The sequence below is a fragment of the Stegostoma tigrinum genome, chromosome 14, assembly GCF_030684315.1.
Source record: "Stegostoma tigrinum isolate sSteTig4 chromosome 14, sSteTig4.hap1, whole genome shotgun sequence".
In the NCBI taxonomy this organism is placed as follows: Eukaryota; Metazoa; Chordata; class Chondrichthyes; order Orectolobiformes; family Stegostomatidae; genus Stegostoma; species Stegostoma tigrinum.
Window position 1 is genome coordinate 47509942 of NC_081367.1, and position 12601 is coordinate 47522542.

The following is a 12601-nucleotide window of genomic DNA, read 5'->3' on the forward strand; positions in this document are numbered from 1 at the left end:
GACACCAGTATCTAGTGGTGTATCACAGGCAGTACTGGATCACTTATTGTTCCTGACACTCAAATGATGTAGGAATAAATGTATTTCTTCTGGAGTACAGACAAAGAAGAATAATAAGTAAGTTTGCAGATTACATTAAAATTGGCTGGCCAGCTATTGTTGGGAAGACAGTCTAAGGTTATAGAGGATATAAACAGGTTGGTCAGATGGGCTGATCAGTGGCAGATGGAATTTAACCCTAGTGAGTGAGTTGATACACTTTGGAAGAAGTGACAAGACAAGGAACACTCAATGAATGACATGGCATTAGGAAGCTCAGAGAAACAGAAGAATCTTACAGAGCTTGTCCATAGATCCCTGAAGGCTATGGACAGGTTAAATGGTAGTTAAGACAACATACGTTGCAGCTCAGTGGTTAGCACTGCTGCCTCAGAGCACAAAGGACCCAGGTATGATTCTGTCTGTGTGGAGTTTGCACATTCTTCCCATGTCTGCGTGCATTTCCATCGGGTGCTCACACAGTCCAAGCATATGCAGGTTAGGTAGACTGGCCAGACTAAGTTGCCCATAGTGTTCAAGGATGTTTAGGTTAGGTGGGTTAGACATGGGGAAATGCAGGGGTAGAGGATGGGTCTGGGTGAGATGCTCTTTGGAGGGGTGGTGTGGACTGAATGTCCTGTTTCCACTTGAGGGATTCTGTGATGATATACGTGATACTTGCCTTTGAGATACTGTCATATAGGGTGGCATGGTGGCTCAGTGATTAGCACTGCTGCCTCACAGCATCAGGACCCAGGTTCAATTCCAGCCTTGGGGGACTGTGTGTGGAATTTGCACATTCTCATGTCTGCATAAGTTTACTCCAGGTGCTTGTTTCCTCCCAAAGTCCAAGAATGAGCAGGCTAGGTGGATTGGCTATGCAAAATTCCCTGCAGTCTACCCAGGTGGTGGCAGTGGCTTGGTTGGGGGGGGAAGGGGGGGTGCCCTGGAGGTGGTGGGCTGGAGTGGGGGAAGGAAGAGATTCTGGAATGCATCCCCTCGAGGGAGGTTGAGTCAGGAAATCTCAAATCATTAAAAATGTACTTGGATGAGTACTTAAAATGTCAAAATGTTCAAGACTATGGAACAAGTGCCAGAAAGTACAGCTCTCAGATTTAGAGTAGTTTTTTGTAGGTGCAGATTCAGTGGACCGAAAGACTCCTCCTGTACTGAGAATTTATCTCCTCAAGATAACACATTTAATACTCCACAATTACCTCTTGTACTAGTGCATAAGCTTTTAGAATCTGATGTATGCGAATGTCAAATCCCTTTGGCTCTTACATATGTCTCTAGTCTCTTCACTAGAAAAATATTTAAAATTTGTGTTCTTGTATCCCAAGTGGATGGCCTCCCAAGTCAAATTTTTTCTTTTGTTTTTCCAAGTCACTTCATGCACTTACATCTTTTTGTAACCCTCTGTTCTTACCTACACAAGTCATCAAAACTGGAGCTGTTATGGGAATGTTTGATATGGAACTTTAAAACAGGCATCAATATACAGGAGCAGCTACAAATCTCAGCATACTATACATTTATAATAACATTCCAGAATTAGTCATTGCCAAACTGGGTCCTTTCCATTTTACTTAGTTCTGTATCTTCAGTGCCAGGAACAAAACTTCCAAAATCCTGTCAGTATGCATTCAACAAAAATTGTCATATTGTCTCAAAATACAAACTGAAGCAAAACCATTACTAAACGGAGACTCTTCAGCAGTATGTCCCAAACAATGATGTGATCAAGCACATCATGCACTTGTTTGGAAACTCAATTATGTTTAATATCTGTCCAATTTGCGTCATTGCATTTTCCAAATTTTTCTTCCCCAAATCCTTTCAATGATTCCTAATTAAAGGCATTCTTTTAAAGCAGGGTATTCAAAAATTAAATGGTGTTAACATTTTCAGAGCAAGTTAACCATGATAACATTACAAATAATGCTCATTTTTCTTCATCATCCCTAATGGCTTACACCACTTCCTTCATTTCTTCAAATTTTTAAAAGTGCAGTCAAATAAAACAGCTCGTTCAGTTGCAAATTTAATCTAGCTAAACTAAACATAGCAGTAACATTACGTGATTCCTTAAACAATAGGCAACTGGTGACTCCATCAATTACAGTAAATAAAGGAATACGGCTGTGCAGGTGGAAATAGTATGATTTGTTTGCTAATACAGAATTTGGAGGGAACTCTCTTGTGATGCAGTGTTAGCATCCCCACCCCTGAACCAAGAGGCCCGATTGAAGTCCCACTTGGTCCAGGAGTTACGTAATAGCATCTCAGAACAGGCTGATTAGAAAAATAGGTGAAATTAAAAAAACACAACAAATAAATTTGGGTATTGCTGAAAAGGGGAATGCTGTTGAAGTTTTACACCTTATGGTCATTAGGACAGATGGAAAAATATCAAATTTCAAAGGCAGCAATCATTTATGCTGCGATAAAAAATTGGTGCTGATTGGTTCAGGTATTATCATGCAGAATGTACCAGGGAGCTACTATCTGCATGTTTTTCTTTAATTCCAACAAGGTTCAATGCAATCAAAATATGTCTGATAGTAGTTAATAATTCAGGAACTATTTTTCTCTCCACAGATGTGGCCATATGTAGTTCCACAATTTTCTTCTTTATTGCATTTAACTCTCAAGTACGAAGTGATAAGTTTTAGAAGAAAGGAACAGGAGAGGTAAATTAATGATAATCAGAGTCAGAGTGTTATTAAAACAGGACACAGAAACAAGGGTCCCGTGATCTTAAATGACAGGTTGATACAACTAGGATTGTTTAAAGCAAATACTCAGATCCAATGCTTTCTACATAGAGGCTTATAATCCTGAAGCTGAAAATTTGTAGTCAACTTTACACATTTAGGTCTCAGCTAAAAAAGTGTGTCTAATTCTGGGCACTTTGGTGATGGGCGTACAGATTTATCAACATTGAATCAGGGCGACGAACATGTGGAGACACAAAAGAAGCTGGGTTTCTTCTTAGAATTAGGTTTTTAAATGAAGTGGTGTTAGAAAAAGTTAGAGTTTTAAAGACTGTAAATAAGAAAAAAAAAAATTTCACCCGGCAAGTGAGTAGACATAGGTTTAAGATAAAAGACAATAAGGAGGTGAGAAACTTGATGTAATAAATTGTGATCTACAGTGCAATTCCTGAAAGGATGATAGAGGCAGATTTCAGTAGCATTCCAAAGGATACTGGATACACTACTGAAAAAAAGTTTCTTCTTCCCTTATAAACAGTGCTGATTTCTATGAAAGAGTCAGTATGTAGCAGCGCAAACTAAGAAGGATATCACAACTATTCCTGATTCTCCCAGAAGTGTACACAGTCAACAGCAATTGATTACAATATGCCCAAGATTATTCAAGTTTCCCTTTCCCAACCTTCTAGTATTAAAATTCATAATAATACTCGAGCTCCTGTCCAGGCTAGGATCAATTAAATAAAGACTGAGGACTTTTCTGGTCTGTATTGTTCAGTCAGAGACTTCGAATCTGAGCCATCTGGAACACTGACTTTTCATAATAGCTGTAACTTTGTCTCAAAATACAAACTGAAGCAAAACTACTAGTAATTAGAGGCTCTTCAGCAGTACACACCACGGTATGATGAGATCTTACTTAGAAGATGAATTACGTTTAATATTTGTCCAATTCGTACCACTGCATTCCCCAAGCATTCCCCCGCCAAATGTTATCCATGATTACTAATTAAAGCTGTTCTTTCAATACAGCATAATTGAAAATTAAATTGTGTTAGATTTTTAAAGCAGGTTGACCACAAGCTCAAAAAGGTGTTATTTGAATTTAATTAATTAATTAGAGAATGTGAAAAAAATGACAACACCAAACACCCTAACATGCTAGTTACAGCTGTTACCTGGCTGGCTGTCTCTGCTCAGAGAGCTTTCAATTTGACCACGTAAACGACGCCTGCGGCTACGATTACGCCGCTGTGGTTTTCGTTCATTATCATCTGCAAATGCAAAGTGTGATGGAGTCTTTCTCTTTAATGTTTTATTTACAACAGCAATCTACACTTGGAGTTAATTCAATTGAAATTCTAGATGGCCAAATATAATCTTTAAAATAATGCATGAATTTGATACATACATACCTAAACCATTCTCATTAACTGAAGCACTGTCAGATTCTGTCATTCCATCAATCATAGTGGCATCATCATCTGTCCTACGTCTACGCGATCTCCTGCGGCGATTTGTGCTGCTGTGAGACTCACTACCATCAGTGTCTGCAGTTTGATCAGTTTCTGTGTTATCTGTGTTGTCTAGCAAACTGTAAGGATTGCTATCCGGATCTCTGAACACTGAGGAGAAAACAGATATTCTGATGAAAACATCTGGTACCTACATTTATCCAAATAACGGTCAGCAATAGCTGCTAATAAATTATTAAATGCTAAATAAAACTAGACTGGGATCCTCAATTAAATTACATTAAGCTGTTGAACATTACCTAATTGTGCTCGCTTTTCATTAAAGCAGTTACACCTCATTAAAAAGTGCAAAAATAGACATGACCCCACACCAAGCAGCACTGAGTGCCACATAACTTCCATTATAAACAGATAAAACTGCCGCTTGAAAACACAGGCAGTTAAATTACAAACCACAGGCAGCTTTTAAATGTACCAAGCCTGCTTACATCTTCAAACAATGTACAGTTCTATAAGGACAAGGTGAAATAAGAAATAACAGTTTTTGTACAATGGATAACTTTTTACAAAGCATAGATAATGACAGCGTTCAAAAGATTGATTGTTTACACAACTTCAATTCCAAGAATACAGAAGCTTCACTGTTCACTGAACCTGAGTTCTAGTCAAAAGACAAAATTGAGGAAGCCTGAAACAGGCGTCAGACGAGAAACTGAAGAAGTCATGGTGTCATATGTCATGTGCCATTCTTTTTAAATGCTTTCAACTATGGTTGGCAAACCTACTCTATCAATGCCTAACTGGTGAGTGGTTGATCGACTGCCTTTCCACAGTAGAACACAACAAAAAAAAAAACACCCAAGAAGTGTACGGACAAAGTACTGGGAGAAATTATTTCTGTTAATGAAATGATCTAGACAGAAGCAGAGGACAGTAACTTCAGGTAATTGTCAAAAGAAGCAGTGATATCAGGAAAAGGTTTGGTACACGGAATGAGTAGGCTTTGCAGTGCATTGCCCAAGTGTGGTGGAGGCAAACGGAATACACTTGACGGCCTTGATTCAGTAATTAATTGAAGAAAAAGACAGGTGGGCTATATAGAGAAGGAAAAGGAGGTTAAATACATTCATGGACATTGGCTTTATGGACCCATTTATAACCAAAAGGTGACAGTAAGCAGCCATCTCGAATCACTGCAGTCCTTGAGGGTGCACAGACAGTGCTGTTTGGAAGGTTGTCACTGGGTCAAAATCACAGAACAGTGAAGGAGTAGCAAAATAGATCTAAGTCAAGAATGTGCAACTTAGTCAACTTAGAGGTGCTCCCACGCATCTATTGCGCTTATGCTACTGGTAGTAGAGATTATGGGTTTGCAAGGTGCTGTCAAAGGGGTCTTGTTCAGCTACAGCCATACATCTTGTACACACTGCCACCACTATGCATCTATGGTGAAGGGAATGAATGCTGAATTTACTAAGTCAGGAGGGCTTGCACCTCAACGAGAGAACTAGGCTGAGAAAATAATACAGGCATTTCAGTTAACATCAGCCTCTATATTGGAGAAGAGGCAAACCAATTGGCACTACTGTTGATTATACAGCATCATCTGTTAGATATTGCACGTATAGTTTAAAAATCAAGTAAAGGTTGAAAAAGGCTCAGCTATGATGCTCCACATGCTTGAAGAAACTAAACAATTAGTGTTTGGATCATGGCCACTATCCTTTGTCAAGTGTGGTGAATCCAGTCACCCACTCAAAATGTGGGCAATGCCTCCTTCATTCTTTAAATGCAGTTAACTTTCCTACCTTGTACTAGTCCAACACATATCTCTCCCTATTATGAATGCACACAGAGGAAAAGACTACAAAATTCTGAGAAAGGAGGGGGAAAAAGGCACAAATTTGATAGCTCTTTCAAAGAACAAACACTGGCAGTGTGGGCTGAAAGTCTTCCCTCTGTGATGTAACATTATGAGTTATGATCAAAATGGGTACTCTGGCCTCAAGTGTAACTGCCCTAAAGTGCCAAACTGCATACAAGGTATCTATTCTAATTGGTCCCAGAGCCACACAGCACAGAAACAGACCTTTTGGTCCATGGTAGATAAACACAGCAAGCCAGGCAGTGTTTGGAGGAGAAGTCAATATTTCAGGTATTACCCTTCTTCAGGGCTGGATGTGAGGGTAGAGGGAACCACACTAAGCTGGGGCAGGATGTTAGTAATAGGTGGACACCAGAGCGGCTCATTTGTGTTGACCAGATATCCAAAACTGATCTAGTCCCACTTACCAGCATTTGGTTCACATCCCTCTAATCCCTTACAATTCATTTACCATGCAGATGCCTTTTAAGTGCTGTATTTGTATGAGCTTCCACCACCTCTTCTGGCAGCTTGTTCTATACACACACAGACACACACACAGACACACACACAGACACACACACACACGTTACCCCTCAGGTTCTTTCTAAATCTTCCCCCTCTCACTTTAACGATATGCCCTCTAGGACTTTTGGACTCCCTACCCTAGTAAAAGACCTTGGCTATTCACGCTTTCTATGCCACTTACAATTTTATAAACCTCCACAGGGTCACTCCTCAGTCTATGACACTCCAAAGGAAAGAGAGGCCATTCAGCCTCTCCTGAAAGCTCAAACCCTCCAATCCCACCAGCACCTCTTAAATCTTTTGAGCTCTTTCAAGCTTCAAAACATCTTTCCTGTAGCAGGGAGACCAGAATTGAATGCAGAATTCTAAACGTGGCCTCACCAATGTCGTGTAAGCTGCAACATGACCTCCCAACTCCTATACTCATTGATAATGGGAACTGCAGATGCTGGAGATTCCAAGATAATAAAATGTGAGGCTGGATGAACACAGCAGGCCAAGCAGCATCTCAGGAGCACAAAAGCTGACGTTTCGGGCCTAGACCCTTCATCAGAGAGCTCTCTGATGAAGGGTCTAGGCCCGAAACGTCAGCTTTTGTGCTCCTGAGATGCTGCTTGGCCTGCTGTGTTCATCCAGCCTCACATTTTATTATCCTATACTCATTGCACTGGTTAACAAAGGTAAGCATACCAAGCACCAGCTTTACCACCCTGTCTACCTGCAACTCCACTTTCAATGAATTATGCACGTGGACCCTTAAGTCTCATTGTTCAGCAATGCTCACCAGGGCCCTACCATTAGCTGTATAAGTCCTGCCCTGGTATGCCTTACCAAAACTCAATACCTCACAGTGATCTAAATTAAACTACATCTACTATTCCGCAGTCTACTGGCTCATTTGATCAAGGCCCCATTGTAATCTGAGAAACTTCATCACTGCCCATTACACCACCAATCTTGGTGCCATTTGCAAACTTACAAACGACACCTCCTTTATTCACATCCAAATACTTTACATTAACCACAAAAAACAATGGACCCAGCACCGATCTTTGAGGCTCACTGGTGGTCACAGGCTTCCAGTCTGTAAAACAATCCTCCATTGTCACATCCTCTTACCTAGAAGCCAACTGTGCATTCAATTGGATAGCTACCCCTGGATTCCATGTGTTCTAACTTTGCTAACTAGTCTGCCATGCGGAACCTTTCAAACAAAGTGCGTATAGACAACATCTACTGCTCTGCCTTCATAAAATTTGTCACCTCTTCAAAAAATTCAATCAAGTTAGTGACACACTATTTCCCAGGCACAAAGTCATGTCGGCTATTCCTAATCAGTCCTTGCCTTTCCAAATGCATGTAAACCTTAGCGATTCACTCAACTCACAGTTGTCTGTACCCAATACATCCCTCAAAGAACTTAACCACCACTGACATAAGGCTTACTGGTCTATAGTTCTCTGGCTTTTCCATACCACCTTAAATAATAGCACTAAATTAGCCACCTTCCATTCTTTTAGCACCTCACCCTCGGTTGTCGATGATACAGAAATCTCATCAAGGAGCAATCTCTTCCCTAGCTTCCCACAATGTTCTGGAAAACACCAGATCAAATCCCCAGGATATATCTATGTTTCTGCATTTTAAGACCGCCAGCACCTCCTCTTTGTAATATGGACACTTTAAGGCATCACACCATTTACTCCCCCAAGCTCCTGAGTTTCTATTTCCTTTGCCACAGTAAATACTGATGCGAAATATTCATTTAGTACCTCCTGTCACTATTTATCTCCCCGCGTTCTCTATCTACCATATCCTTCTCCACAGTAAACAGTAATGCAAAATACTCGTTTATTATCTCCCCAGTCTCCCGCAGTTCCAAAAAAGTTGCCTTATTCTCACCTTATTTACTCTTTTACCCTTCATGTATTTGTAGAACCTCTATGGATGCTCCTTAACCCTATTTACCAGAGTTCTCATATCTCTTTTTGCCTTCCAGATTTCCTTACTCCTAATGCACCTATATTCCAGAGAATCACTCAATCATAGCTGTCTATACATGATATACACACCTTTTTCTCGACCAGAGCCTCAATTTTTGTCATCCAGCATTCCCTACACCTGCCAGCCTTCCCCTTCACAGTAATGAGAACATGCAATCGCTGTTATATCATTTTTGAAGGACTCCCACTTTCCAACCATCCTTGTAACTGTGAACAGCCTCCCGCACCCCCCCAGCCAACTTTTGAACGTTCCTGCCTAACACTCTCAAAATTGGCCTTACTCCATTTAGAACTTTAATTTTTAAGACAATTCCAATAAGGTGATCATTTCTTCTTTATTTCTCAGTTGGCTGACATGTGAAGTCACAAGATACAATTCATGTTTTAGCAGTGGTCACTTGCCAAGTCAAGTTTCACGTGAGGTAAATGCTCTTGCATTGCATTTGTGAAATGCTCCTATGCAGGAGTAGCAAGAGAGAAGAAAGCATAAGAAGGGAAAGAAAAAGGAGTCGCCATAGAAAACTGAGTGAGTGGCTGGTGAATGTTATCTTTTCATTCAAAACTCATTTATTTCAAATCAGGCGCTAGCTAATGAAGAACTTAAATCAGGTTACTGTCTGCTCACAGCAGGTCTGGGTTTCAGTAATAACTGAAATTAATAGCTCAAACAGGGTACCAGCCAGATTATCAAGATGGGATAGACAGGCATCACTGCATGGAAAACATGCATAAAACTGCCTTTTCCAAATTCAACATTGATCTGATTGGGCTGTATGAATCACAGCTGGTCATTCGTGTCATTGTCAAAAAAATTGTCTTAGTTGAACTGTGACAAGACTACACAAAAGACTATCTTCAGGCTAAAATGGATGTAAAACATTCTCAAACTTGCCCGAGGCAATGGATGAATTTCCACCTCGTGGTCCCCCACGACCTCTGTTGGACTGTCCTCCACCTCGCCCTCTCCCTGCTCCAGGCTGCCTTCGACTATCACGACATGGTCTTGCATCCTGGTCATCTTCAGCAGCCAGTGACCAATCACTTAATTCATCCCTTCTTTCAGATTCAGTCTCTGAAGCATTTGATAGTTCTGAGTTTGTACCTAGAACAAGAACAAAGAACAAAGAAAATTACAGCACAGGAACAGGCCCTTTGGCCCTCCAAGCCTGTGCCGATCAAGATCCTCTGTCTAACCTGTCATCTATTTTCTAACAGTCTGTGTCCATTTGCTCCCTGCCCATCCATGTACCTGTCCAAATATATCTTAAAAGACGCTAACGTGTCTGCATCTACCACCTCTGCTGGCAACACATTCCAGGCACCCACCACCCACTGTGTAAAGAACTTTCCACGCATATCTCCCTTAAACTTTCCTCCTCTCACTTTGAACTCATGACCCATAGTAATTGAGTCCCCCACTCTGGAAAAAAGCTTTTTGCTATCCACCCTGTCTATACCCCTCATGATTTTGTAGGCCTCAATCAGGTCCCCCCTCAATCTCCGTCTTTCTAATGAAAATAATCCTAATCTATTCAATCTCTCCTTCATAGCTAGCACCCTCCATACCAGGCAACATCCTGGTGAACCTCCTCTGCACCCTCTCCAAAGCATCCCCATCCTTTTTGTAACGTGGCGACCAGAACTGTACAGAGTCCTCCAAATGTGGCCGAACCAAAGTCCTATACAACTGCAACATGACCTGCCAACTCTTCTACTCAATACTCCGCCCAATGAAGGAAACATGCCATAGACTTCTTGACCACCCTATTGACCTGCGTTGTCACCTTCAGGGAACAATGGACCTGAACACCCAGATCTCTCTGTTCATCAATTTTCCCTAGGACTTTTCCATTTACTGTATAGTTCGCCCTTGAATTTGATCGTCCAAAACGCATCACCTCGCATTTGCCCGGATTGAACTCCATCTGCCATTTATCTGCCCAACTCTCCAGTCTATCTATATTCTGCTGTAATCTCTGTCAGTCCCCTTCACTATCTGCTACTCCACCAATCTTAGTGTCATCTGCACAACAGCAAACTGTAGTTGTGAATAACATAGATTTGAGTCCCTTTTCAGAGTTGTCCAAAAACAAAATTTTTTCTATCAAACCATCCAAGATGTCACACAGACAAATGGTGTATAATCCATTTAAAATGCCATTATGTTACATGTGTTACAATATTGACCAACAGAAACAAACTCTCAGTACTGTTCTGAGAAGCTACATAACTTATATCACATCTTTAAAGCCCAGCTCTAGTGAAGAACCAAAACTTGTCATATCTTTCCCCCTAACAATAACCACTATCCTTGGAATATCACAATGAACCTCTACTATGTCCTTGTAATCACTATCTTATACTTTGCCCAACATTTTCATGAAGTTTAGGGTGGCATTTTGTCTTACCAAAGTAAAGGCCACCATCTTGGTTTTGTATTCTGAAGTACAAAATGATTTCTATTTATGCTTTTGTAGAATGTTAGACTGGTATAGTCCAAGTAACGTGTCAAGAAAATATATCTTTTTTTTGCTGGGGACAGGAATGACCAAGAGGCAACAAGGCAGAGAGTGTGAGCGGTGCTGACCGAGTGAGATGCACTGCTATTCTAACTGTATAAGTAATCCAGAGACACAGGCTAATGCTCTAGGGACATGGGTCCAAATTCTACCATGGCAACTGCTAGAATTTAAAAATAGTCAATAAATATAAAACAAAGCTAGTCTCAGTAATAGTGACAATTTTAACAATCGATAGTTTCACTAAGTATCCTTCAGGAAAGAAACTCTGCCATTCCTTACCCAACTTGCCACTCATGGGACTCAAGACTGAAGAACATGATTGATTCTTAACCACTCTTGAGAAGGTCTGACAAGCTACTCAATTTAAGGAGAATACAAAAAGTGACACCCACACCCTAAGAAATAGTTTCAATTACTGTAACCCTAAAATCTTTAATAAAGGAGCAAAAGGATTATTTGGGAATCTTGACACTAGTGAGCCTAAAACAAATTGTGGGTAAAATGTTGGAAAGCATCCTGAACAGTGGAAGAATAAAAATAACAATCTGTACAGATATAACAGAGTAACTGGCGGTCGGTCGGTCGGTCAGTCAGTCAGTGTTCTTGAGCAGCTGATTTAATGATGTTTGTCAGAGGTTTTTAGATTTTAAAGAACAGAAAACTTTAGATTCCTTCTGCTTAGATCTCAGCAAGGTTTCTGATAATGGCTACAGAGGCAATTAGATGCAAAGATGACTCAGCAACCTTTAGCATAAGCATAAAGGATTCCGAGCATATTATTCAATGTTTGCTTTGTTTGACTCTTGAATGGTAAAATAATGGTTTTAAAACAGTGGAATTTTGTGCCTCCATTCTTTCAGTAAGTAACTGGTATTTCAGATTTTTCTTTTTCTTAAAGTAATTCCCTTGTTCAGGATCGCAATGACTTTGCTAAAAAAACTTAAGAACTCATTCTCCTAGTTTGGAGATAACACCCAATTAGGAAGCGCATAAGTGGTACAGTTAGGAATTTGAAGTTTCAAAGAGACAGGCAGAATGAGTGGGTGATACTATTGCAGGTGGTATTCAAAATTAGCATGTATGAGTTCAACCACTTTCAAATTCCAAGATAGATTAAGTAGAATATTTTCTTATATGGTTTTAGATTTTAAAAAACTGTAAAAGGAGAAATAAATTGTTTAATGATCTTAATGCTTGCATTTACTTTGTAAAGTAGTAGCCTTAAAGAAGACTGAAATAGGGGAGTGAGGAAGTGATACTTTAGTCTTCAGAATCCATTTACATCACTGCAATTAGTTTTGGGCCCTGAACCTCATCAACAACAGTGGATTTTGGCATGTTTAATTGAGTCTAGTTAGAAGTGAAATTAAAAAAACATCATTCGCACATGTGGAAATCTTTCAAAAGGCTGTGGATATGTGCCATTTGAAATTTAAACCAAGATTAATACGCT

General features: G+C 40.2%; 1 protein-coding gene across 4 annotated transcripts in view; it reads right to left on the bottom strand.

Annotated features, from left to right (window-relative positions):
- The window catches only part of fxr1 (FMR1 autosomal homolog 1), a 100595-nt gene that overhangs the window by 13736 nt on the left and 74258 nt on the right, over positions 1–12601 (bottom strand). For 2 of the 4 annotated variants that reach the window (XM_059651120.1, XM_059651119.1), the window contains exons 13-15: positions 9543–9728; positions 4172–4381; positions 3935–4030 (exon numbers count right to left, since the gene is read on the bottom strand). In XM_059651120.1, the coding sequence (XP_059507103.1) occupies positions 3935–4030; positions 4172–4381; positions 9543–9728 (492 nt within the window). Of the gene's footprint in view, positions 1–3934; positions 4031–4171; positions 4382–9518; positions 9729–12601 lie in introns of all 4 variants that reach the window. The other 2 variants (XM_048541565.2, XM_059651121.1) reach the window with 2 other exon arrangements.